General features: G+C 41.0%; 1 protein-coding gene across 1 annotated transcript; it reads right to left on the bottom strand.

Annotated features, from left to right (window-relative positions):
- Positions 1 to 294: 294 nt before the first annotated feature.
- Positions 295 to 27,027, bottom strand: RSPH9 (radial spoke head component 9). Its single transcript, XM_003769083.4, has 5 exons — positions 26,674 to 27,027; positions 20,996 to 21,161; positions 14,841 to 14,970; positions 14,103 to 14,249; positions 295 to 543 (listed from the first exon to the last, which is right to left on the bottom strand). Exons 1-5 carry the CDS (start codon positions 26,928 to 26,930, stop codon positions 383 to 385), a joined length of 861 nt encoding a protein of 286 aa, XP_003769131.3. The 5' UTR covers positions 26,931 to 27,027; the 3' UTR covers positions 295 to 382.
- Positions 27,028 to 27,796: the final 769 nt, after the last annotated feature.

The raw sequence follows: 27,796 nt of genomic DNA on the forward strand, positions 1-27,796 counted from the left end.
CCTATGAGTTCTGAGTAGGGGGTTGGGTTGAATGAAGAAAAAGCAGAGGCTAGAGACCTTTGTTTTTGAGTACAAGTGTCCTGGCTACATAAGTCTAAGTAACTTATCCAAAAAGGAGATCCCAGGTAAGCCTTCCCATCATCTGGGCAGTCCCTGCACTTCTGCCCATTTGCCCTTTGGCATTCCTTCCCAGGAGCTTTTGATAGCTGTCACCTACCTTCTGCCTGTTTTGCCACCAGAGTGACCCATCTCAAAGACTAGAAGCATAGGAGAGAAGTAGGCAAATACACTGTAAACACATAATAAATTCATTTACGTTTATGAAAAAAACATTAAAATTGGCCTGCATAGATGGTAGTACACAGGCTGAGGCACACCCCAGTCAAAGCATGAAGGGCAAGTCTATGTTCTTCTCACCAGTGCCCACATAAATATAGCCATGATTCTTGGTCCGGGGAGCATGGTAGAATGTTAGGCCTGGCCAGAGCAAGCTTCTCAGCACAACCAGTGCATTTCCTCTCTCCATCTGGATACTCCAGGACCCTGGGGAAGAGAGAGAGAGAGATGAGGAGGAGTTGAAGCTGGCCAGGGGCCTCCAAGAAGGCTTGTTCATCTCAGCTAGTTGCTAGAAAAAGTTCCAGAATCGTTTGGGAATTTTGTCCTGGTTTATGTGACTTGATTGCTAGGAATAAAGAAAGACAATTCAATTATCCAGACTGATTATTCAGACCTTTTACATCTCCTGAGTGCCGTTTAGCATTTCATTGCTCATTATAACCTCTACAGAAGGAAGACAGAAATGAAAAGAAGTGAAACTCATAAACCGATCCATATTCTTGGGTTAAGGAAAGGAGACTAATAAAAGCCAATAAAATTTAAGTTGGGAGATTTTTAGTACTTTGGTAGTCCTAACCAAGGCTCATCTTAGCTGACATAAATGTACTCTTCTTAGTCTTAGTGTACTCTGCCCCCAATTTGCTGGTTCCAGCTTTCTTTCCTTTTTTGGTGGTGTTGGGGGAGGGGCATCTCCCAAAATTTGAAACATTTTGTTTTGACACATGATATTCTAACTAATACGGACACATACTTTCATTCTTCCAAAAATCGTAAAGTAAATCACCTAATAGAGTAGCTGTTGCTTCTTTCTTCCCTTCTGTACCTGAGCATCCCCACCCTCACTCAAACCTCCCTCTTCCTTCCCGCCCCCCCTTTCCCTATCAACCCCTTATAGCCCTTAAGCACTATTGTGGATAGACCACCAGTTCTCAAGAGCCTTGGCCCCTCAAGTATAAAATCACCCTTTGCCGTCTAGCCAACTAATGTTCAATCTGGATATCAGCTCTAGCTGGAGAGGACTGAGACCTAAGGCTAATTGAAGTATGGGGGTAGAATTTAAGAAACAAGCCAAAGCTTTTACCCTTCACAGGCCTTATCCTGGTTCTTTATGCTCCCCCAAACAGGAGCACCCCAGCCTGAGGCTGCATTTTGCAGCCACTGATGACTTGGCGGGAAGAGGCTGTCCCAGCTCCAGAATCGAGGGAGGGAGCTGCTGTGTGGGAGGAAAAGAGCCTGGGAAAATATCCTCTGGATGGAGATCTGGAGCTTCCTATTCCCCCTGCGTACTGTGGCCTCTCCCCCCTTTTCCCCAGCCCAGCCACAGCTCTGCTCATTCTGCCAAAAAGGCAAACGCTTTGAAGGTTTTGGTGCTGGACCAGCCAGCCCTGCAATGAGGTCTACTCTTGCAGCCTTCATCAGCTGCCAGCTCAGCCAGGCTGCCTGGCTCCAGCTGCCCCAGCTTCCCACGGGCTTTCTTCGGCCATGGCCTGCCCTGGCCATACCACACCCAGAAACCCTGTACATGGCTCAACATGATCCCCCCACCCCTAAGGGGCCACCCTGCCTTTGGACCCAACTGACCGCCAGTAACCCCTAGCCCTGCCCAGGGTGGAGCCTCACTGCCCTAGGCCAGAGCTTGAGCTTCCTGAGGAGCCAGCAGGGCAGCCATAGTCATCACTATTAGGAGGAAGGAGATGAAACTGGGAAGAGGTAGGAAAAGTGAGGAGTCCTTCCTCTTCCCTCCCGGCTTTCACTAAAATATCACTATTTATGTAGCAGGATGTAATCTAGATAATAGCTCCAAAGTAGCCATATGCTCCATCAAGCCTTCTCCAGCCCTCTATCTCATACAGCAAAATGGTTACAAAAAGGATATAGTAGCCAATCTCTTAAGTATTCCCCTTGCCTTGCTGTATTGTCCCATGGAATATTGTAATGTTCTGTATCTGCAAACCTTTCCTAGATTTGTACCTGTACCTATCCTTCCTAGTTCTAAAGAGTAGAGAGTGAACTTTTTCAAATGATTTTACTTAAGCTTCAAAATTGAGAACGGGGCAAGAAAAATTTCCACAACTCGCTCTCTGCTGGAGAAGTTTACCAGAATCTAGGGAAATCGCTCACCTTCCCCCTTAGCCCCACCAATCCCAGAAGCATCTGGATTCAATTTCACTAACAATCCTAAACACAACCCCTAGGCAGTGGGCACTAACCTAGAATGGAAATTCAGGTGCTGTCTGCATCCTCATCTTACCCCACTCATAGGTAGGAATTAAATCGCCTCTGTCAGGTCTTACTCTAAACAGATCAGGTCCCTGTCTATGTCACTCCCCTCCTGAGTGAATGCCATTTGGTATTCTGTTACTTGTAGTGTCAAGTACAAATTCCTTGGTTGGGTATTTAAAGCCCTTCACAATCTGGCTGCAACCAACCTATCTTGCCAGGCTTCTTATGTCTTCCTCCCTTTCCCAAAGGCTATCTTCCAGCCAAATTGGCTTTTTCTTCATACAGGACATTGCAACTTCTGTCCCTGTACATCTACATAGGCCCCGCACCTGGAATGCATTCCCTCCTACTCTTCCACCTCTTAGAATTTCTCTTTTACTTCAAGGTCAAGTGCCATACATGAGACCTTTCCTAACATTTCCAGCTTCTAATGCCTATGCCTCTGCCCTCCCCCCACAAAAAATTTACCTTGTAATTATTCTGTATATATATTTATGTATGTATTAAGTCTTTCCCCTCTGAAATGTAAGCTCCTTGAGGCCAGGTACTATTGGTTTTTTGTCTTTGTATCCCCAGCAATTAGCATGCAGTAGGTACTTAAATATGGATTAGTTGGGGGGAGTCACTAAAAGAGGTTCCAGGCCAGGAAGCAGGAAAGGGGCAGAGATGCCAGCCACTTCGTCAAGTAAAAGGAATAATCCATCACAGACTAGGGAGCTTTGGCTGGGTATTCCAGCATATGAATGGCAAACCAAGCCTTTGCTGCCTACCTCCCTCCCTTGCATTCCTGTCACACTCTTCCCAAAGTCCTCGTTCAGCTGGTCGCCTGGGAAACGGTAGTTCTCAACGTGCCAAGAGTCACGTAGTGTCTACCTGGGGAGCTGGGGACTAGTCTGTCACCTTCACCCACTTTAATAGCTTCAGACTGAAAACGAGCCTTGCCATCCCCCAGCCATAGTCTCCTAGTCCTGCTACTCTGGTGTTTGTTCTTGCTGCTCCAGTTCTAAAGAGGGTCTCCCACAGCAGTGGAACAGGGATCAAAAGGTTCGGCTAAGCTTGGGCTCGATTCATCTGCTCTATGGCATAAAATTACTCCTTTTCCCTTAAGTCTTTCCATCCAAATTCCCTGGCAGCACTAGGCCCTTGACTGTTTTCTCAAGTATCCTCTGAGTAGTCACTATAGTCCAGAGTATCCACCCATGCAAAAAGGGAGAGGGAAAGACTGGGGACTAGGGACATATGGAGAGGTTGAGGAGGAAAGTTAGCACAAGTGGAGCCTGACCTACAAAACTTGTAAACTTGGATCTCAGGTTTTCTGACCCAGCTGGCAGATGAGACAGTCAAAAGAACTATACACCTCATCTCTTATTAAAAATGAGTTTATATTGCTGACTAGAGGCTCTAGAAATGGGGAACCAAATAGGCCCCACAGAGTTTAAGCTAAACCTTAGACCAGAAGACCAGAAATCTCTCCAGGGAATTTTATTATAAAGACCTCTAGGATCTTCCTGAAAGATTCCAGCAACTGTTTCTTCCCCTTGGGCCTAGTCTATTCCCTGGTAACTAGGACTAGGAGGCAGATTAGCTATCATTGACAAGGATTTCCTCAGTGTGGGTAAGGGAGCCCCAGTGAACATCATCCTCCCCAGTCTGCCTGAGACAGACAGCGGTAAAAGAAGGATTTTCATAATATTTCCCCCGGCTCTTTCTTCCCCTGCCCTCTCCAGCCTAATAGTGAATGCCGGCTTCTCAGTTTGGATTGTTGGTCCTCTGACTACTTTCAAAGCCATCTTTCCATCCCTATTTAAAAAAAAAAAAAAAAAAAAAAAAAAGCTGGCTCCCTGCTGCCCCCTGCCGCATACACGGCATTGTGGCTCATTTAGCCAAGGAAGAAGTTAAGCCTCTTCACTGTTAATTCTGTGTGTGTCCCGCATCCCAACTCCTGGAAGTGGGAGCAGAGAAAAGGATAGTTTTCTGTGCTCAGGGATCAGCAGAATGAACCGTCTTTTGCCTGTGCTTTATTTCCCGGATGATAAAACTCTTCATATCTACATGTTCCTTTTATAACACGTTTACAGACAATTTCTCATTTGATCCTGTCGCAACACCCTTCCTTGGGAGGTATGGACCCTAAGTACTAAGGGTCCCCATTTTGTGGTGGTTGAAGAAACAGGGGGAGACAAGGTAAGTGTCAAGACTAAAATGTTGTCATAGTGTTTTCTGTCCATCACATGACACCATACCACCTCCCAAGATCCAGGCCTTAACTACAAAGTACTTAATAAATGGGAGAGATGCTCCTTGGAATTTGACAGTAGGAGAGGACTCCCTTCTAGGTGCTTTGGATGACTCCTGCCTCCCCACAGGGAAAAACACACAGAAATCTAAAGATCCCTACAGCCTGATCAGAAAACAGTACTTTGGGATGTGACCTAGGGAGTTATTAAATTATATAATTCAACCCCAAGGAAGAACTCTAAGGAAAATGATTCACATTTTTAAGAACAAGAGCCATTCCCCAATAGATAAATGCCCAAAGGATATAAAAAGGTAGTTCTCAAAAAAAGAAAAACAAGATACCAAAAATCACTTAAAATGCTCCAAATAACTAATAAGAAGAAAGCTGCATATTTAAACTCTGAGGTTCAACCTAATGAACTGGAAAAGATGACAAAAATGGAAAATGACAACTGTGGGAGGGATGTGACAACAGGCACATTGATGCTCTATAGATGAAGCTGTGAACTAGTCTAGCCAATCCCAAAAGCAATTGGAACTACACCCTAAATTGCCCATACAAATCCTTTGACCCAACAATATACCACTATTAGGCAGGTACCCCCCCCCAAGAAATAATAAAGCAAAAAAGGATGCATATGAACAAAAATATTCAGGGATCAATTCAGAAAGACCTGAAAGACATATGAAGCGGATAGAACCAAAAGTACATTTTATACAACATGATAAAGAAAACCAACTTTAAAAGGCTTCAAAACTATAACTGATCAGGATTTTAGAGGAGCAATAATGACACATGCTTCCCACCTCCTAACAGCAGTCCTGGACTAAAGGTGCAAAATGAGACATGTCCAACTTGTAAATTTGTTCTGCTTGACTATAACAGGTAGGTAGCAATTTTACAACACTTTACAGGTAACGTGTGTTACATGTAACATACAGCATGATACTTATTTTAGGCTCACAACAACCTTTTGAGTTAAGCCCTATTATCCCCATATTACAGATGGGGAAATTGAGGCCACGGGTATTTAAGTGACTTGTCCAGGGTCATACGGGTCATACAGCTACTAAATATATAGGGATGAATTTAAACTTAGGTTTCCTTGACTTTCAGCCCAGGATTCTCCACAGCAGTGCCTTACTGGGCTCATTTGTTACAAAGGAAGGCTCCTTTTATTTTGGGGTTTGGGAAATGATGGGGGAAGCAAGGAGAGTAAGAATAGTGATGCTAAAAAAAAGGAAGAAAAGAGTGCCAATGAAGAATTTAAAAGAATGCTCAGAAAAGGACAGAAGGAGATTATGTAATGCCAAAGGTCACTTTTAATGGGGTGACCAGTTCCTCCATTTGTCCTATTTCGTATTCTGCCTTAAGGTTATGACCGTCCCTTCCTAATGGTTGAGATAAAGGTGTTATAGACATTCCTTAATGTCATTAGAATATCAGTAACCTCCATCTATGAGGCAGTCCCCACCTAGGTCTTTGCATTATGTCAATGTTCTTGTTATTCCATAAAAGGCTTGCTGTCCCTAGACTCTCGTCTAGCCCTGGGATCCATTGGTCCCAGTATTTCTCTCCATTTAATAAATTATTGAATTGGTCTCTAATCTCTGTCTTGCTCAGTTTCTTTTGACATTACAATTATAGAACAAGATAAGGACAATCAGTTAATCTCAATGCTCCTTTCCAATGGGAAATGGTACAATTGTAAATTGAGATCTACATTTGTGGGAGTAAACTATTCAAATGAAATCATAAAACCCGGGTATTGCAATTAGTGCTATATGTGGTCTATCCCCCATTCCTAGCAATAAGTCCTATTGAAATGGGAAGCCTTGAAGAAACTCTCTCTCAAGGAGAAAGCTACCTTGAACTTTACCACCAGACAAACAGGATGACCAGCCCCCATTGATAACACCCACTACAGATTAAGCTTTCTATAGAGTTAAACAGATACCTATTCAATTCCAAAATTCCCCATTGTTTCAATATTCCCAAGCTTTGGGAACTAAAACTAAGTACCCATAAAACTAAGTACCTACCACAAACCTCTTTACAAAATCTCCTGATTATAATTAAGGGCTTTTGTCCACTAAGGGAGTGTCTTTCTTAGTGATATTCAGAAATAAACTTTCCTATTCTTTGCCATAGGGTGAATTTCACTCCAAATAACTAAGAAAAAGCTCTGCCTTTCTTGCCACGGCTCATATCCCATCATTTGGTGGCCCGATACGGGGATTTCCGACAGAGCCTGGCCAACAGATAGGTAAGCCCCCTCCTCTGACCCCCTCTATAGCTGTAAGCAGCCAAAAATCTGCATTCATTTGGCCTACTGGAGCTCTACGCTCAAGCAGAGTTTTTTGTGTGGGGAAGCTCACGGCAGAAGACTCCTGCGATTTGATTTTCTCTCTTAGGAACGCCTTAGAGAACCAAAAAGCTATAAAATCGGGGAAGTCTGGGGCTTGGGGCTTGAGGCTTGTGGCAAAAATGGGACAGCTTATTTCATCTATTCCTAAAGATTCACCTTTAGGCTGTCTCTTAAAAAACAGGGACAAATTCGGCTTAGGAGATCTCAAGACCAAAAGACTCATTTATTTTTGCAATACTGTCTGGCCTAAATACGTCTTAGAAAATCAGGAAAAATGGCCAATTTATGGCTCAATAAAGTACAGTACTATTAAGGAACTAGACTTATTTTGCAGGAGACAAGGGAAATGGACTGAAGTTCCTTATATTCAGGTCTTCATGGCTCTGGCACAAGACCCCAAGTTAAAATTAAATTGCAGAATGTTCCTTGTCAAGTTTAATGGAGAAGAACTGGAGGGAGAAACTGACCTTTTAGATGATCCCCTCTCCCCCATCCCCAACTGTGCTTCATAAAGTGCTATGAATATAGTAGGAACTTTTAAAATTTTTCTTAATTTCATTATTTTCCAATATTATATTTTTTTTAATTTAAGAAATTTTTAAAAATATTGAGTTCGCAATTCTCTCCCTCTTTCCCACCCCCTTCCTCGAGAAGGCAAGTAATTTTATATCAATTATATAAGGAATTTAATTTCTGTGAAGTGCTGAAGCTGAATCAACCTTTTAGGATTTGCCAAGAAGAATCCCTATCTCTGACCCAAAGAAGAAACACAAAGCATTTAACTTTCTACATTCTGAGGGAATGGAAAGCAGTCACCATTAGGGAGTGCAGTTTCTTCCTAGACAGAAAACAGATGGTCAGTCCCATCTCTCTGGCCAGCACCCTTAGAAGCTCACACAGGGATGAGATTCAAGGGTTTCTAGGGCCTGTACTTTGATATCTATTTCCATTTTAGTGGTCCCATTAGTGGATCTCTACCCACCAGTGACAGCTCTTGGCCTCCAGCACGATTCCAGTACTTATACATTTTTATCAGTAGATAAGGAAAACTCTGGGAACCAAGTTCAGGGGGGCCATCTGTTGCTCCAGTCCTCTCTCTGTGGGGAAAAACTGCAACAGACTTTCTAGGGGCTCCTTCAAGGTAGCATTAAGAGGACAGAATCAAAGTCTTTGAATGCTGGCTCAGAGACTTAAAAGTTGCCCAGATTGCAGTCTCCCTAAAAGCATTATCTTCTAATGACTATTCATTCTAGGCAAACTAGGTGAGAACGGAAGACTACATCAGATTTAGACTTGGAATGGATCTTGGGATCATTTTACAAATGAGGAAACTGAGGCCCAGAAAAATTTTTTAAATTAAATGGCTGTCTAATGACACATGGCTGACAGAACTGGGATTTAAATTCAGATTTCCTAACTCTAAACCAAAAGTTCATCCACTATAAAATGAGAAGGAAAACATTCCAACCAGTATTAACTGGGCTTATCCCCAAGAAACCAGGTTAATGGGGCAGAATGTTCAAGGGCTTGAGACCTTGTTTCCTTCAACTCCTGGCAGACTTTCCATTCTTTCCCCTCTCCTTGACCCTAAGAATTGCTTCCCCTAAATGAAGCTGGGGAAATCTGTTCCCTCAGGAACCCTACTAACAACCCCCTCTCAGACCCCCTTCCAAAAACCAACTAACTCATTACCAATGTAGCTTGAGAAAAATTGATTCCTAGATCTCCTTTGAAAGGCTTTGTGCTGGCCTAAACCCACAGGTGTCTAATCAAGCGATTGCAATTAGAATGTACTCTTCCTGGATGCATTAGTCTCTCCTGGAATACTAGAGATTACTTGATCAACAAAGGTCCAGGTGGGACAAAGGCAAGTAGATTGGAAGCAAATGAGAAGTAAGCCAGGGATCATGAAGACTCAGGTTCATAATGTCCCTGTGATCAAACTGACCTGACTTTGAAATTTACTATATGAAAAGAGGCTGCTATGGATTTTAAAAAAGGAAAAAAACGGGAAGAGAGAAAGGAAGGAAGAAATAAAGAAAAAAAAAATCTTTCCTTTTGATTACAAATCAAGTGTTCTCTCTAAAGCTAAGAAGTCAGAGTTGGAAATCCAAGAATGGAATCTAGCCTCCCTCAAAGGGCCTGCATAAGAAAAGTTAGTTGGATGCTGTTATCTCTTGAGAAGATACATGTAGTCCAAGAGGTCTGGAGATGGCAAAAAAGGACCCATTCATTCTCTGTCCAGAGTGGAGTGAGAGTAGGGGGAAATAGATGAAAATTGGATAAAAGAAGGGAATGACAAGATGGGTCATCCTCAAACTGAGGAGATTTAAGAATCATTTCATTTCCCAACCACTAGACCCTGAAGCAAGTTCCACCTTCCTAGCATTCCTGGCCCCCATTAACAGAGGGAATCTGTTGCCTATCTCTCAGTTCCTGGTCTGTCTGGCAATTTGGTAGTCCAGCAAAGATAAAGGGGCTTCAAGCTCTTTTTGTGAAGGCAAAAAACTGGAAAATAAGATGCCTCAAGTGAGGAATGGCTGAATAAGTTATAGTATATCCAATTAATGGAATATTATTGTTCTATAAAAAATGATGAGCAGGCTGATTGTAAAAGGGCCTGGAAAGATTCACATGAACTGAGAAAAACAAGCAGAACCAGGAATACAATATAGTAACAGCAAGATTGTGTGATGATCAACTATGAAAGATGTGGTTCTTTTCTCAACGGTTCAGTGATCCAAGGCAATCCCAATAAACTTTGGATAGAAAATGCCATCCACATCCAGAAAAAGAACTATGGAGAGTGAACATAAAACATGCTATAATCAGAAAAAAAACAATTTTAAAAAAGGATAAAGAGACTTTGGAATGGGCTGCTCATAGGTGTGAAATAGCCCAGGTCCTATAAACTTCTTATCTACCTCAGAAACAGAAGATCCTATTCTATGAGCAAGAAAGATCAGGTTCCTGCACAAGATGGACACAAACTCCTTCCTTGGCTCAGCCAGGACAACTATGTTTGGTCTCTGACCACTCTTCTCTTCTGCTCTGGCACCTCTGTCTCAGGTCCTGGACATGCTCTTCTCACTCCTTAACTTCCTTGACTCACCAACATAATGCAGAAACACACCCAGAGTGCCTGCTGTTATATAGCTAACTTGTAATTCTCATGTACACTCTCCCTCAGTAACCTTCCCATATAACAACTAAAAGGATGACTATTTTTCTGAGATTTAAATCATCTTTAACGGTTTGCTGGGTCTCTCTCCCTCTAGATGTTCTACCACCACACCAAAGTCAATATGTCTAAAGCTGATTTGACCATATTTTCCTTACAATCAGCTTCCCCTGCCTCCCCTTACCTCTCCCCTGGATTTGCTTATTTCTGTCACTCTCCCAGATTGAACATCTTATCCTGGAGCCATCTTTTGACTCTTACCTCTCCCTCCCCATCCAGACAAGTCACCTAAACTTAAAAATTTTTTTGCAATGTCTATGGTCACCACCTCTGTTTAGGCCTTGGACTACTTAGTGCAGTCTTAGGGTAACTTCCCAAATAAGTCTCCCCTATACTTCTGACATTAGTCTTCCTGAAATATCACTTTATATATACTATAAGGTGGAGAGGAGGGAGACCTGCCCAATCCTGGAAATATGTTCCAAAGGTGAGAACTTCTAGAAACTCATGATCAGGGGCAGCTGGGTGACGCACTGCATGGAGCACCAGCCCTGAAGTCAGGAGGACCTGGGTTCATATCTAACTTCAGACACTGAACACTTCCTAGCTGTGTGACCCTGAACAAGTCAATTAACCCCAATTGCCTTGCTTCGACACCCCCCCCAAAAAAAAAACCCTAAATAAATAGAAGCTTATGATCATGTAGAATGGAGGAACCCAGCTTTCCACTTCAGTTGCAAGTATTTTCAGTTTCCAGTCACTTGTTAGGTGATATTTGATTGGCTATTGAATAAGCACTGGGTATACATAAAAAAGGCCAAATCCTTCTTAGTCCTTCACTGGTACAGCCAACAGGACAACATGCTGCAAGCCTGGGTGGAGAAAGGCCTCAGGCCTCCCCACTTGGCTATTGCCCTGTGGCCTATGAATCTGCTGCTGCTTCTGTCCCTGGCCTGTTTATTCTTTCCTCCTCTTTAGTGAAGGGATGTTAGAAATGGAACAAACAAGGCTAAGACCTTGTGAGTTTTGAAAGGTCAGTAGAGCCTCTAGGGGGGTTCAGGGACCTGGTGCCCCCAAACAGCTCTGAGGAGAGACCTGCTTGACCCAGTCCAGGTTTGAATCAGTAATGAGATGTTGTGTTCTGCAAGCAAGGGAGTGACTACACTCATTGGCCACACTGAGAAGTGAACTTGGTGAGATGATTACCTTGTAGCATTTTGAGCCTATTCCCTCATGGAACACCAAGGTAATAGAAGGGAAAATATGCCTCGTGATTCAGGGGATGTTTTTGTATTTTGGTTTTTGCAATAAATATCACTTTGTAAAAGTTAGTTTATATGAATTGGTTAATTGCTATAGAAGAGGAAGCAAGTGATCAAATTAATACTTGGGCATCATTAATCAATGGTATTGATATTGAGGAAGTATTAATTGGCATTGGCAATTGATACTGGGGAATGCACATTGGACTGAGGGCTCAAACCAAAAACACTGGAAAGATAACTCCAACTATTCACAAGGATCACCCCCACCCCAAACAATGAAGAGATGTAGTTAGCTGTTCATTGGGCACTCTACTTATAACTGGGAGAAGGATAAGGATCCCTAATAGTCATGTGGCTGGCTACACACCATCTCCTATTCAAAAATCAGGATAAGGTCGAACTCTTTAAATTGTCCAAAACTCAGGTCAGATCTTAATGGTTCCTCTCTTGGTCACTGTAGCTCTCAAAAATTACCCCCTGACTCCCCTAAATACCTATAGGACTTATTTGCATTCTAAATCATTCATGATGACATGATCATCATGATCAAATCAAATCAACTCTACATTGTTATCTTTTTTATGTATTTCTGTCCTTTCTATAGGATGAGAAAGAAGTCATAGATGGAGCTTGATTTGCAACAAATGTATTATTTTTCCTGAAGAAATTATAGATCCACTATAATATATGTGTGTATGTATAGACATACAGATGTGCATATGTGTACATATGCATACATGCATGTACATATATGCATATCCATTTATAATTACATATTAAGTTGTAAGCAGTTTTAATGTAGAGACTACTTATATTTAATTTGCATTATATCTCAATGGATTGTGTCTAATATCTTTTTTTGTATAGCCACTACTTAGCACATTCTACACATTCTACATATTCTACATATAGTAAGTGCTTAATATAAGTCAAGTGGGGCTGTGAGAGCTTAACTAGTAGAAAAACTGAGCACTGTAGAATGGAGGCTATACTAAAGAAGACTTTTGAGTGTTCCTTGGGCAACAAAGAACAACCAATAAGTGAACAACAAAACAAAGTGCTTTGTAAACCTTATTGTACTATATAATGTGAGTTACTCTTGGGATGACAATCATGAAGTAGACCATTAACACACATGGTGCGAACATCACTTCTATTCAGCTTCAGAATAGATTGGGAGAGGAGGAGAAGGTAAAAGTATTCAACACTTAACCTCTCTGGGCTTTGTCTTGTAAAATGAAAATATTGGACTCAATGACTTCTAACCTCTAGAACCAGGATCCCACACTCCTGACAAATGAGTTTGTTTTGGTTAATGCACAAGCCAACTGAATGCAGAGAGAAATGATAAGTGATGGGTAGTTAGTAGATTATAGTTCATCAATAATCTACCATTGGATAATCCAAATAAATACAACAAGATTATTAGTATAAAATGAGCATGATAATCACTACTGAGCAGTAGGAAATTATTTTGGTGGCAAAACTATCCATCCAAAGCGGAAATATTGGCCCCCTTGTCTTATTCCAGTCATCTTCCTGTCATTCCTCCCATTACTCAATCACTAGAAAATCACTACCTTTGTGAATCCAAATTTTCATAAAGATCTGATACATTTCTAGAAGAGAATTTGGTCATTGATGTACAAAATAATTATTGTCTTTTTTTTTTTTGAATTCAAGTCCAACTCTTCTTGATCCCATTTGAGATTTTCTTGGCAAAGATACTGTAGTTGTTTGCCATTTCCTTCTCTAGTTCATTTTACAGATAAGGAAACTGAGGTAAATAAGATTAACTTGCCCAGAGTCCACAGTTAGTAATTGTCTGAGGCTTGATTTGAACTCATGAAGAAGTGTCTTTCTGACTCCAGACCTGGTGCTCTGCACTACCTAACTCCTTGCCTATGTATTACAGTGGTAACCATGAAAAATTAAAGACACCTGTAAGAAAGTCCCCAGTATGTTGGATAGATCCTCTATGGAGAAATTACAAATTTATAAGGGTAAGAATCTTATAGGACTAGAAATAAGCATGGGTGGCAATCTACATCAGTAACGAGAAATGTCCATATCAATGACATTAATTCATTAAAGAATAATAGTAAAACTAGTATTTATATAACAAGTAGTAAACATATGGATTTTATTGCCCATAGAGGGCATTCAGATCCAAAGTACTCAGATTTTTATTAAACATTAATTAATAATTCTATGTTGGGATATTAAAAAGTTAGGAATACTTAAGCATCTATTAAGATCTGAGGATTATTATTTTGTACATGAATGACCAAATTATTTTTTTCTAGAGGCCATTAGGCGATACAATGAATAGAGTATTGAACTGAACTAGGATTCAGGATTGAAGATGTAAGCAAACAAACACACTCCCTCAATTTCTCCATCAGAAACAAGATCTTTGACCAGACAGGTCCAGACAGGCCATTACTTGTAATGAACTACAGTTCACTCAAGGTGACTGTACACCTGTACCTTTAGGAATGTCATTTTCCAGGGAGTCCATAAAATCCAAGGAAGGGTCCAAGTCAGCTTTCTCTAGCAGGCTTTTGTTCTTCAATTCCACAGGCTCCACAAAATGGAAGTAGGAACTGAGCTTCTTAGAATCTGCCAGAGTCAACCCTGAGAGGAGGCAGATGGATATTGTCAATCAGAATAAAACCCCTCACGGTGCTAGGATTTATTGGAATAAGAGGCAGGATTGTGAAAAGACCTCAGTCAAGTCCTAGAAGGAAGGAGTGAGTCAAGCCTACTGTCATCATAACCTTGTCTATTCCCTAATGTTCTACCTCCTGGCACAAAGAATAACTGCAGCACTCTGGTTATAGGGAATGGGGCTATAACTCAGTGTTCCATGCTAATCTGGTGCCAAAAGAAGTGAAGAAAAACAAGCTTGAAATCAAGGCCATGGATATTAGGCCAGGTGAGGAAGAGACTTGGGGACCAGGGCAACAGTATCTTGAAAGCTGTTCTAGAAACAAAATATTGTTTCTAGAACAATGGGTCAGTTAGTGGTACAAACTTCATAAAGCTATTACCACTAGACAATGTCCAGGGGATCTTTCCCTAAGGAAATAAGTAAAGAATTATAGATTATTTCCTTGAATATACTATATTGTATCCTTCAGACTTTAAACATATACCTTCCCCTTAAGCCTTCTCTCAAGATAAAAGCAGCAAAGGCCTCTTTGGGAGAGGATATGAGGGACTTACCTTCAAAGGTCCTATTGACATGGACAGGTCCAAAGGGAGTCTTAAAGAGGGCTCCACGAGGCATGATTGCCACTGACTTGTCAATTTGGTCAATGACCGACACCAGGCGAGATTCCTCCTTGATTTGGATCTAAAGAAATACAATGAAGAGTCATGTTCATGAGCTCCCCTCTTCCATCTCCTTCCAAACAGATATCTTAGACTAGAATGTAAACTAATCAGAGATAGACTGACCAGAAATCAGATAGATAGACTCTGTGGATACAAGGGCTATCCTTCATAGGATAAGGACTTAGGAAAAAATCAGACTATGTGGACCCCCTTCTCACCTCTCATAATATTTGTATATCAAGCCTCCATCAGCAACTAAGAATCAAATATTAGGAACAGCAATAGAAATATATCAGGGAAAAGGCTGTAGGCAGAGGGCAGATGACATTAGGCAACCTGCACGGTTGGTGTGGAAAAAAGGAGGTCATGTATTGTCATCAGGCAGCCAGCCTGTTTTATGGATGCTGTCTGGGAAGTGTGTTCAAAGAGGATGTTTATGGAGATTGTACCTTCAGGCTTCCAAGCTCTTGGTTTTTACCACTGCTGGCACCAAGCCTCCAAATGTATTTGATATCTCTCTCCTTTGGCCCCCTCCTCCACTTTAGAGTTCTGGCTGTCTCCTTCCTAGAGTAGGTTCTAATTCAACTCAACAAACATTTATTAATTGCTATTATGTTCTTGGTTGGGGGGGAAAAGACAAAGGACAACAGTCCCTCTCCTCAAGGTCCTTAAATTCTAATGGAGAGATGTGACATTGGCTTTCTGCCAAGTAGGGAATGCTGGGGGGGCAGAGGAGAGATACTGAAGGAAGGCTACAAGGTGGAGGTAGCTCCTGAGCTGAGTCTTAAAGCAGAGGAGAGTCTAAAAGATGGAGATGGTCTCTCTTCTCTTCCCTCTCAACACTCTCTCACTTGGTAATCTCATCAACATCTCTATATAGATGAATCTCGAATTTATATCTAGCCCTAGTCTCTCTCCCTGTGTCCAGGCTACTATTAAACTTCTCAGACTGATATCTTCTTTATGATCATATTCATGATCTTGCTGATATTTTTGACTCTTCATTCCTTGACTTCACATATACAATTATTTTGCCAAATGCCATTTCTCTCTCTACATCTTTCTAATCTGTCTCCTCTCTGCTCACACTGCTACCACCCTAATTAAAACCCTCATCATCTCTGATCTGGACTCCTAGAACCTCCTAGGTCTCCTTGGAGACCTTGTTCAACTGGTCTCCTTGTTCAAGTCTTTCTCTGATCTAATCAACACACTGCTACCAAAAATGATTTTCTGGAAGTATGGTCTGGCCATGTTGCCTCCCTATTCAATAAAGTCCATTAACACCCTATTATCTCACAGATAAAATAGAAGCTCCTTTATTTAGCTTTTAAAGTCTTTTATATTCAACAACAATACTAGATGATGACCAGTTCTGATGGACCAGGCCATCCTCAGCAACGAGATCAACCAAATCATTTCTAATGGAGCAGTAATGAACTGAACTAGCTATACCCAGAAAAAGAACTCTGGGAGATGACTAAAAAACCATTACATTGAATTCCCAATCCCTATATTTATGCACACCTGCATTTTTGATTTCCTTCACAAGCTAATTGTACAATAATTCAGAGTCTGATTCTTTTTGTACAGCAAAATAATGTTTTGGTCATGTATACTTATTGTGTATCTAAGTTATATTTTAATATATTTAACATCTACTGGTCATCCTGCCATTTAGGGGAGGGGGTGGGGGGGTGGGGTAAGAGGTGAAAAATTGGAACAAGAGGTTTGGCAATTGTTAATGCTGTAAAGTTACCCATGTATATATCCTGTAAATAAAAGGCTATTAAATAAAAAAAATTAAAAACAAAAAAAACAAAAAAAAACAAAAAAAAAAAATAAAATAAAGTCTTTTATAACCTGGCTCTAACTCAACTTTCAAACCTAATGATACATGATCCCCTATCTCTTCAGGATACAGTGTAACCAAAATGACTATTTTATTGTTCATTGCATATAACATTCCATTTTCCATCTATATACATTTGTAAACACTTGGAATGTTCTTCCACACTCCTTCCCTTTTAGAATCTCTTAATTCCTTCAAAACTCTCATCTTCTACATGAAACCTTTCCTCCCATGTAGTGTGTACATATATATATATATATATATATATATACATATACCCTACACTACACACACACACACACACACACACACATACATATATATAAACACAATATGCTAATTTATGTTCATGTTGTCTATCCAACCTGAAGGTAGAGACTGCTTCATTGTTTTGTCTTTATAAATTCTCAGTTCCTACAACATAGCAGGCACTTAATAAATGCAGTGATTCATATCCAGACCTACTCATGCTAAATCTAGTGCTATTCTTCCTGTGCCACAGAAGTCTTTTCTAATACCAGCCACCTCTCAATATCTAACCCCAGCACTTCGGTTCAAAATTCATTTGTAATTGTTTTATATTTTTTAATTAGTTTTTTCCTAGACATGTTCTATCACTGAACAAAGTAGACATTCAATCCTTGGTAATCACCATTTTAACACCATATGGGATTGAACATAAGCCTCACTGATGGAGAATCTATTGCTTTTTGTCCTGACTGATAATCAGTCAAGACACTTAGATCTCAGTACTAACCAGATTGGGTTAGGTTTGGCCTTGTAATAAGGAAATGGGAAGCGTAGGAAAATGGAGGTGCTATGGGGTCATGATCTACTGGCTGTCTCTTTAGAACAATAACATATGAACATAGTACTATGGCATTATCAGATTTGGGGGCCTTGATTTGGAAGCTTTTTTTTTTTTTAATAGTAGCCTCAGAGGCCTGATTATGGAAGATCTAGGCCTGCTTGTTATGAGAGAATGGGCTGATCCAAAGGAAGAAGCCCAGAAGGATGTTTACACAATCGAGGGAGTGTTGGGCTACCATTTTGGAGAAATAGCTATTTATTCTATAGGAAGAAAGATAAGTCAGAGGGTGAGGGGGACAGCAAGTCATGAATTGCCCATTATTCACTTTAGTGGTGAGAATCCCGTCAATCCCATTCTCCATTCACATAGCTCTCACCCTAGCATAGGTTCTTAGTACCTCTAACTGCCTAGAGTATTATAAAAGCCTACTAAATAGCCTCCATCATTCAGTCTCTCCCACAATTTATCCTCTGCATATCTGCCAAATTGATATTACCAAACACAGATCTGACCATATCCCTTAATTTGTTCCCTGTTGTCTCTAGAATAACAAACACACAGACGCCTCTGTTTGGTATTTAAAGTCCTTCACAATCTGGCTCCAACCCATCTCTCTAGGCTTATTGCAAGATTCTCCTCCTCCAAACATTCTCCCATCGAGCCAAATTGTCCTATTTGCTACTTTCCATCTCTAGGATATTCCATCTCAGTGCCTTAGACAGCCTCCCTTTAATAGAATGCATGTCCTCTTCACTTCCACCTTTAAGAATCCCTACTTCCTTCAAAGTCAAACTGGAATACAAGCTCCTAAGCAGTTCCTATCCTTGATTCGTCTCCCAACCCCCAAGCTGCTAGTATCTTAAATTGCCTCATATTTAGTTTGTAGATATCTATATCTATCTATCTATCTATATATATTGTCTCTAGTGGACAATCCTAGTAAGTTCATTACACGCACAGCATAATGGTATGGTTGTTGTCCTTTGTTCTTGAAGAGGACCAAAATGACATCACTAGGTCAGGGTCAAGATACAATGTGGTCAACTGTAGTGGATCAGACCAATATGAGTTCAAAAGATTCTGCCACAGGTTGGCACAAATAATCCACAGGAACATTTAGAGTGGCAATGTCTCTAAGTCTGTGCATCTCCTCTTTCCTTTGAACCACTGAAATTCTGCTTTGCCCTTTTTGATGAGGAAATGCCATGCTCAGCAGTCCTGTGCCACTCTCTCCCACGTGGCACAATCAATTCTAGAGTTCTTCAGAGAGACTAACTCTTGTATCCTTTCCTCCAACTTCATGGGAGCACTTGTCTTATGTGAGTTCTTTTAGGCAAAAATATTTTCTCCTTAGAACAACATGGCCAGCCCATCAGAGTTGCACTCTCTGTAGCAGTTGAGAATGTTTGACAGTTGAGTGTGAGAAAGGGCCTCAGTGTCTGGTACCTTTTCCTGCCAAGAGATCTTCAGAATCTTCCTAAGACAATTCACATGGAAGCAATTCAGTTTCCTGGCGTGGCACTGGTAGATTGTCCAGATTTCACAGGCACATAACAACAAAGTCAGTACAATGGTTCTGTAAACCTTCAGGTTTGGTAGGCGGATGACTACCTCTTCTCTCCCACATTTTCCTTCAGAGCCTCCCTAACAGTGAGCTAACTCTTATTAAATGGATGAATAATGATATGCTGGAATCAGGATTCTTCTGCCTTCAACATGCAAATATGTTAGTTTCATAGGAGAGGCTTGCCCTTCATGGGGGCTCTACAGAGTGTTTCAAATGAAAAGTATTGCCTAGAAAAAAAATTCTGTATTTAAGACTTCCCGGAAACCTATATCTAGATATGGAAATAGAGCTGGGCAGTTGCTTGGAAAAAATGAGACAAAAGAGGTGAGAACCATATAGAAGAGGGAGCTTTGAGAGCCACGGACAGATACAGAAAATTGAGTAAGGAGGGATAACAGAGGTTGTGTGGAGCAGTGCTAACCATGACATCCCCTATTTTGATGTCTTGATGGAATCCCATGATCCCAAAGTCAAAGTAAGAGTCTTCAGCAAATTCTGGTCTGTTCAGTGGTTTGGAAAATCTCCATATTAGTTAATGAGAACATACTGAAAGAAGATTACAGAAACTGATGATCCCCAGACTTTCTGAGGGAAAATATCTGTGGGAAATCTCTTAAGTTTTCCACAGAATTTTCTATCCCATCTACCACTTGGGGAAAGGTAGAAGACTACATCTACTTGTTAACTGAGGCAGGTGGTGACTGGACTATTTGTTTCATTGTTATTTATCCTCCCTCCCTCTCTCTCTCCCTCCTTCCCTTCCTCCCTCTTTTCCTTCCTTCTTTCCTTCCTTTCCTTTTTCTTCATTTTTTCCATATTGTCTTCCTCTATCTACTCCTTCCCTACTCAATGGAGGGCAAGAGATATGATAACTCCCCCTTCCCCCATTAAATGCTTTTGCAATTGAATTACTGGATTTTACATAGTATGGAAATAGAAACTGTTGTGTTGGATGGGGGCTAGGGCCATGATTTTTTTGGATGGGGGCTAGGGCCATGATTTTTGATAAATGATTATCCCCCCACCCCTCAAACTATCACATTCAACCTACAGAAAGAAGCAGGGGGCTCCAGAGCCACAGTTTTCAGAGACTTCAGGAGGCCAGTCATTGAAATAGCTTATATAGTATTAGCTGAGTGGTAATGATGGGGGTGAACCCTGAAACTGTGTCCCTTTTAATCTGTAAAAGAAGGGTGACTCGGGGTCTCAGGCTCTCCCCTGTGAAAAGCACACCTTTCCCAGACAATGCCCTCCCAAGTTAAGTAGCTTCATTCAATCTGAGATCTTGGTCAAATTACCCCCCATTGAAACTGAGATCTTTTGGGGGTGACCCGGATCCCCTTCAGGGAATCCCCAGACTTTGGGGAAAAGCCTTCAAAATGATTTTATTCAATTGGAGATCTCTGTCTGATGGTCCTTTATTGATTAGTCCAGACAGCTCCCAGCCCCAGGCCAACATTTGCCCATATAAGCAGGGGTCTGTTGGCTGACATTCTTCATTAGGAATTTGCCCACTAAGAAAGCCTCCTTCTTAGTGAACAATATAAATCCTTTTTTGCCACAGATTTCAGATTTGTGAATTCTTTTGCATTGGACCTGCACTGACCAGAGGGGATTCCCCACTTCAATTCTCACATCTCTTCACTACCACTACCACCACATCAGTTAAGACTATGGATAATGTAGCAGAAGGCTTGGAGTAGATGCTAACCATGTGTGTGTGGGGGGGGAAGTGGGGTGCGGGGGGTGTGGGGGAAGTCTGCTTTGTAGGAACAGTCTCCTCTCATCTGGCCTTTTGCTTATTTCCAACTCACCATCACTTCGTCTTCATATGTCTTTTCTCCTTCAGTCGTACGCTGCATCTCAATGTGCTCATATTCATGTGAAGGGTCCCCTATGAAGCGACCCTTCACCACAGATGTTTGGATGACCATCTCTTCTGTTGCTGGTGGCAGGAGGCTCCATTCCATGCAGTTCAAACTGGCAATAACACCCACATTCAGAAATTTAGGTTCCAAGTATAACCCAAAGACAACACTTTACTTGTCTCACAAGAGTTTTAAGTGCACGTGTTATCCTCATTTTTACATAGCAGGAAGCTGATGCTCAGAAGGGAATAACTGGGGTAACGCAGGGAGTGGCAAAACCAGGACTTTCATGTATTTCTAACTTCAAGTCCAGGCTTTGTCCCATCACACCACAGTGTTCTCATAGTTCTGAGTTTGAGACACTTCATGATCTTCAGAAACTCTCCCTAAACCTTTCTCTTACTCATTTTCCCTTCTCTCACCTACTACTTGAAAAGAAAAACAACAACAATTTCTGAAAAGAATAGTTTTTCTTTGTCCTTTTGAAAATGTTTCTGCTATATATGAAAGAATTGATTATATTGGGCCAGCCTGAAATCATTTAAAGAGCCTCTGAAAATTCTAAGTTTTTTTTTTCTTTTTTGTTCTTTTGAAAATGTTTCTGTTATGGACAATATGCAATTTGGAATATTTCTCTATGTATTGGGTATTTTAAGGCAAAATGATTTGTATGTATAATGTTCACTTATGAAACTGTCTACTTAGATATGAAAGAAGTGAACTTATTGAACTTATTACTGTTATAAATATAAGGTTATGGTAAATATGTGTTTAGGATTTATCTGAAACTTTGGTTAATGGGATTTGTTATTGGAAGTAAAATTTTATGGGCTTATAGTTAATGCTATTTGGGAGTTTTAAAGCTCTACCCTGTGACAGTTAGTGGGACAATTAACTGGAGTAAAAATGAATTAAAGCTATTTTATCCTGTTTTGCTGAAAATTAAGTTTTAACTGCTTATGTTATGGTATGGTTTTGTCCCTGCATTTTTTTCCTCCTGTGACTTACTTATATGATCAGAGCAATGGTCAATAGAAATTGTTAATGCAATTCAATTATGTCATGCCTTGCTGTTTCCAACCTGGTTATATGTAATCATTACATCTTAAATACTTGGCAAATAAGTATTTAGTCTGATCATCTATCTGTTCCTGGATATTGTGTCTGGATATTCAAGTTTTTTTTTGGTTTCTAACTAATGAAAGGACAAAAGCCTAATTGACATTTTATCTATTGGAACTATAGCTGTCAGCTGTTTGCCTGTCCTGTGAAGAAAACCTATTAAGCTGCTAGCCAATTCATACTGGCATCTTCACATTTTGTATCAGTCTGTTCTAACCTTTATTAGATTAGTGTTTTTTGTTCTAGATTTTGGTCAACTTACAAGTATTGACTTGCTTCTGGGACCTAGATCAGCTTTGATTGTCAGAGCATGCCAGGCCACACCACACATATTCCCTGCATGGACTGAGAGTCTCCATCAGTACCCAACCTGAAGCAGTTTTGAATAAGGCTTCATCCCTTACCCCTGATGGACTGATATGGGGAATTTGGGAACCCTGATTGGGTCGTCTATTACTATGTTTATGATGTCTTAAAACTGGGATTTGTTAAAGCTATGTAACTATTGCAGTATGTTTGAGGGATTTTTAGGAAACTTACTGTACACTAGTACAGTATGCACTATTATGTATAGGAATTTTGATTCACTCTTAGGATTTATATGTAGAATAGTTATTTACTAATTCATTATATACTTCAACAACAATACTATATGATGACCAGTTCTGATGGACCTGGCCATCCTCAGCAACGAGATCAACTAAATAATTTCCAATGAAGCAGTAATGAACTGAACCAGCTACGCCCAGAGAAAGAACTCTGGGAGATGACTAAAAACCATTACATTGAATTCCCAAACCCTATATTTATACCCACCTGCATTTTTGATTTCCTTCACAAGCTAATTGTACAGAAGGAAAGGAAGGAAGGAAAGGAAAAAAGGAAGAAACTGGTTAGAAAATTGGGGAAACTGATGTATTTTTTCTTAGGCACTTCTGCCTCACCCCCTATCTCATTAGTTCAGATTGAGTTGGAAATCCTTTAAACAGTCCTTTTCGTTTTTACTCCTTGCTTAAAATTACTGGACTATGATTTGCTGGTTATGTTTTAACTTTGAAATCCCTTATTCTGCTGGAATTGCCCTGGCAGACTCAGTTTTGGGGATTATTCTTTAGAAACAACCAGAAATCAGACACCTGTCTTGGGACTGGCAGTCTCTCTGATCTGTTTCTCCACTCCTGTAACCCCAGTACCTTAATTAGTATTTCAGCATTCTCAAAGGACTTTGCAGTTTGGTATCAGGCCTCTAAAAGTTCAGGATTGCCTGTCATGGTCTAATTGCATAACTTGTTCAAAAATCTGGATCCTACTAGCAGCTCCTGTTCTACTGAGAGGAGACAGGTGGAGCTACTCCAGGCCCCACTTTTTCCCCCCTTTGGAGTCCCTGACAGACTTGAAATGCCCTCTTAGGATGGGCAGCAGGACCATCCTAAGCACTGCTACTCCCTATATAAGCAGAGGCTGAGTTAAATTCACAAATGACCACAGACCTAACTCACGGTGAACTGTCCATCTCAATGGATTCTCTGGCTGAGGTGCTCCCCAACTGCAGAGGACCTGATATGCTAGCAACAGGGAGCCTTTGTACTGCTGATTAATTCTGCAGTTATCAGGAAGAGACTTGTCCTTACATTTTTTCTAATTTTATTTTGGTTTATTTGCTTTACATAGGGTTGGTCAAAATTATGGTGCTAAGACCTATCTAAAGGACGGTAATTCAATGATTTGAATATTCAGAAGAAAGTGTGGAATATTGTGCCACTGTTCTCTTTTATTATCCTGACTCAGTTTCCCTAATTGTCCTGCTTCACTTTATAATTGTTCGGTTCAACCACCCCTCCCTCCTAATCATGATGATCTAGATAAGAAGAAAAACTTTCTATCTTAGGCACATCATCAGAATGTTGGGTGCCTCTCCCCACTCTGTAATCCCAATTATCAGATATCCCCCATGCTTTCCCTCACCTTGTTAGAACCGGATTTTTAGTCCTGAATTCCTGCTCTCAGCATCCTGACTCCACCCATGCCTAGGTCGACCCTGTGTCTAAGCCACATGTATATATGTCATTGAGAATACATTGTTTTCCTGGAAACTGAATGGATGTCCATCAGTTGGAGAACGGCTCAATAAATTGTGGTATATGAATATTATGGAATATTACTGTTCTGTAAGAAATGACCAACAGGATGATTTCAGAAAGGCCTGGAGAGACTTACATGAACTGATACTGAGTGAAATGAGCAGGACCAGGAGATCATTATATACTTCAACAACAATACTAGATGATGACCAGTTCTGATGGATCAGGCCATCCTCAGCAACGAGATCAACCAAATCATTTCTAATGGAGCAGTAATGAACTGAACTAGCTATGCCCAGAAAAAGAACTCTGGGAGATGACTAAAAACCATTACATTGAATTCCCAATCCCTATATTTATGCACACCTGCATTTTTGATTTCCTTCACAAGCTAATTGTACAATATTTCAGAGTCTGATTCTTTTTGTACAGCAAAATAACGTTTTGGTCATGTATACTTATTGTGTATCTAATTTATATTTTAATGTATTTTAACATCTACTGGTCATCCTGCCATCTGGGGGAGGAGGTGAGGGGTAAGAGGTGAAAAATTGGAACAAGAGGTTTGGCAATTGTTAATCCTATAAAGTTACCCATGCATATAACCTGTAAATAAAAGGCTATTAAATTTAAAAAAAAAAAGAGAGAGAGAATACATTGTTTTCTGGGGACCATAGTCTCGTTCAGGCCTGGAACCAAACCATGGATCCATTTGGTCCCAGTAAATCTCTCCCTTTCAAATAAAACATTAAATACTCTTTAATCTCTATCTTGCCTCAGTTTTCTGGCATTCTCTGTATATAGGAACAGCAAGATTGTTTGATGATAAATTATAATAGTTTTGTCTCTTCTCAGTAATTTCAGTGATCCAATTTTGGACAGAAAATGCCATGCAAATTCAGAGAGGAAGCTATGGAGACTGAATGCAGTTTGAAACATACTATTTTCACTTTTTTTTTCTTTTTTTTTTTCTTTCACGGTTTTTCCCTTTTGTTCTGATTTTTCTTTCCCAACATGACCCATATGGAAATATGTAAAAAAAAAAAAAAAGTACATGTATAACCTAAAATTAATGATCTTGTGATGATGAGAGCCATTTACACCCAGAGAGAGGATTGTGGGAACTGAGTGTGGATCACAACATAGTCTTTTCACTCTTTTTGTTGTTGTTTGCTTGCATTTTGTTTTCTTTCTCATTCTTTTTTTCTTTTTGGTCTGATTTTTCTTGTGCAACAAGATAATTGTATAAATATGTATACATATATTGGATATAACATATATTTTAACATGTTTAACATGTATCAGATTACTTGCTATCTAAGAAAGAGGATGAGGGGAAAGAGGGGAAATTTTGGAACACAAAGTTTTGCAGTCTGAAAAATTATCCATGCATATCTTTTGAAAATTAAAAAGCTTTAATAAAAAAGAAAAGAAAAAGGTTTAATTTTTTTAAAATTCTATGGTTCTACAATGTGGTCCACTCCACCCCTGCCTCCATCTCAACTCCAGACTTTTCCCAAATTCCACCCATACCACCTGCAAGGTCATCTTCTATAATTCCCTAGATTATACGATGTACCCTACTCCAGCTACAGAGTATTTGTTTCCTTGCACTCCTTGCTCTGAACCACACTTCTTTCTGCAGGTCTGCATCCCTTTCTCCCTAGCATCCATAGTTTCCTAAGCACCTCTCCCCTCAGCACCCAATTCCTTCCTCTTTTAGATTTCATCTTCTAAATGCCACTCCCTCTTCCCATTCACCTCCCCACCCTACCGACCCTTTTTCTGACCATATCCACTAAAGAACAGAGTTCTTTACTTTTCCAGTTCTCAAAGACATTGCTCCAGGCAACCTCTCCTTCACGGTCCTTCCTTGGTCCCACCCTTGCTAATCTCATTGCAGATATGGCTCAAAGGCAGCAGGTGGCAGTAGATAGAAAGCTGAGTTTAAATCTGACTTCAGACACTAGCTGTGTGTGACATTAGGCAATGCACTTAGCCTTCAGTTTCCCACCTGGAAAATGGGAAAAATAATAGCGCTTATGTTGCAGTGCTGCTGTGAGGACCAGATGCGTTGATAAATGTAAATGAAAAGTGCTTAGAACAGTACCTGGCACAAAGTAAACCTTTAATAAATGCTTTCCACGCCCTCCTGTTGGCTCCACCCTCTATCCTTCCCTGGTCCCGCCTTCTCGTTTAATTTCATTCTTCCTTTTGCTCCCGCCCCCTGGGGAAACCCCATCTCCTAGGTCTGGCCCTCCCTTCCCAAGGCCACGCCCACGCCCCTCTCCTGGCCTTTCCCACTCCCCTGAATAGGTTCCACCTCCTCCGGACTCATTTCGAGCCATTCCTTGGCCCCGCCTCTAGGAAAGGTTTCCTCCCCGGCCCCGCCTTCTCCTGTCTCCTAGTCCCGCCCCCTACCTGTATAGACTTTTGCGCTCCCCAAGCTGGTCTTCGCCCAAGCCCTGCGCGATGTAATAGTCAGCGACTAAGCCGAGGATCCGGCCCCAGAACAGCACCCGATTGTAGCGGTAATCACGCTTAACAAGAAGCAGGGAGGTGAGCAGGGAGGCTCGACGGTCGGGGCTTAAACCTTGCCCGGTGCCTGATGCCAGCTCCAAGGAGAGAAGTAGGCTTTCAGAATCCATCGCTGCCACTAACAACCAGCCCGTTAACATTAGATGTTACCTCGGGGACGGCGAAACTCCGCCCCGAGACGCAGGAAGTCCAGGTTCCCCTGCGATGAGAGCACAGCCCATCCTCGGTTGCCCCTAGCAACGCGTGGGGCGGGGCTTCCGCTGTGGTCTTGGAGACAACGCTGTATTCTCCCCCATCTCTCCAGCTCTTACGTTAGATGTTGCACAGGGATGTCAGAGTGAAGGGTTGAGCATGTCTATTAATTTGAACAAAGTTTCCTAATACCTTCTACTTAGCTCCCTATTTAGGCACAAGATGAGGAGCATGAAAGCTGAATGTGGAATTAAAAAGCCCCACCTATGCCAAAAATTAGCGAGGTAGTCTCGGACAAGTCATCCAAAACTCTCGCCCAAGTTCCTTCTACGTCTATCATGCTGAGACTTAAATTGACTGCCCCAAGCCAGGCAGGTCTTTCCAAAGGGCCTCCCCTTTATGAAACAGCAACCTCATATTGCTACAGTGTGTTATGCTTTTCAAGATTTTTTGATAGCCAAAATCTTCTTTCATCCTTTTTCACCTAAGGCTCTTCATTATTTTATTTTGCCATTCCTAGGAGTTTGAGACTTATTTTAAATGATCAGGACCCCACTTTTCACTGATTTCTGGCCTAAAGTGTCTTAATATTTTTTTAAATAAGGGAGTGGAATTAACAACTCATAAGTTATTCAGAAAAGTGTGACCACAATGGTCAGGGGATTGGTGACCATGTCATACAGGATTCAATTGAAGCAACCAGGATGTTTAGTTTAGAGAAGACAGAGGAGAAAAATGGTACCTGCCTTTCTTTGGGGAGCTGTCATGCAGAAGGAGTATGTTTGTTCTACATAGCTTCAGAGGGTCAACAGGA

This window comes from Sarcophilus harrisii, chromosome 4 (assembly GCF_902635505.1).
Source record: "Sarcophilus harrisii chromosome 4, mSarHar1.11, whole genome shotgun sequence".
NCBI classification, from domain to species: Eukaryota; Metazoa; Chordata; class Mammalia; order Dasyuromorphia; family Dasyuridae; genus Sarcophilus; species Sarcophilus harrisii.

What these genes read in the sequence shown, in the direction of transcription:
- RSPH9 (XM_003769083.4), bottom strand. Translation starts at nt 26,930, where the DNA reads ATGTTAACGGGCTGGTTGTTAGTGGCAGCGATGGATTCTGAAAGCCTA. An exon ending in CATATGAAGACGAAGTGATG is followed by an intron (nt 14,971 to 20,995) that starts GTGAGTTGGAAA and finishes GTATTTCTTTAG; the next exon opens with ATCCAAATCAAGGAGGAATC. An exon ending in GGAAAATGACATTCCTAAAG is followed by an intron (nt 544 to 14,102) that starts GTACAGGTGTAC and finishes TCTCTTCCCCAG; the next exon opens with GGTCCTGGAGTATCCAGATG.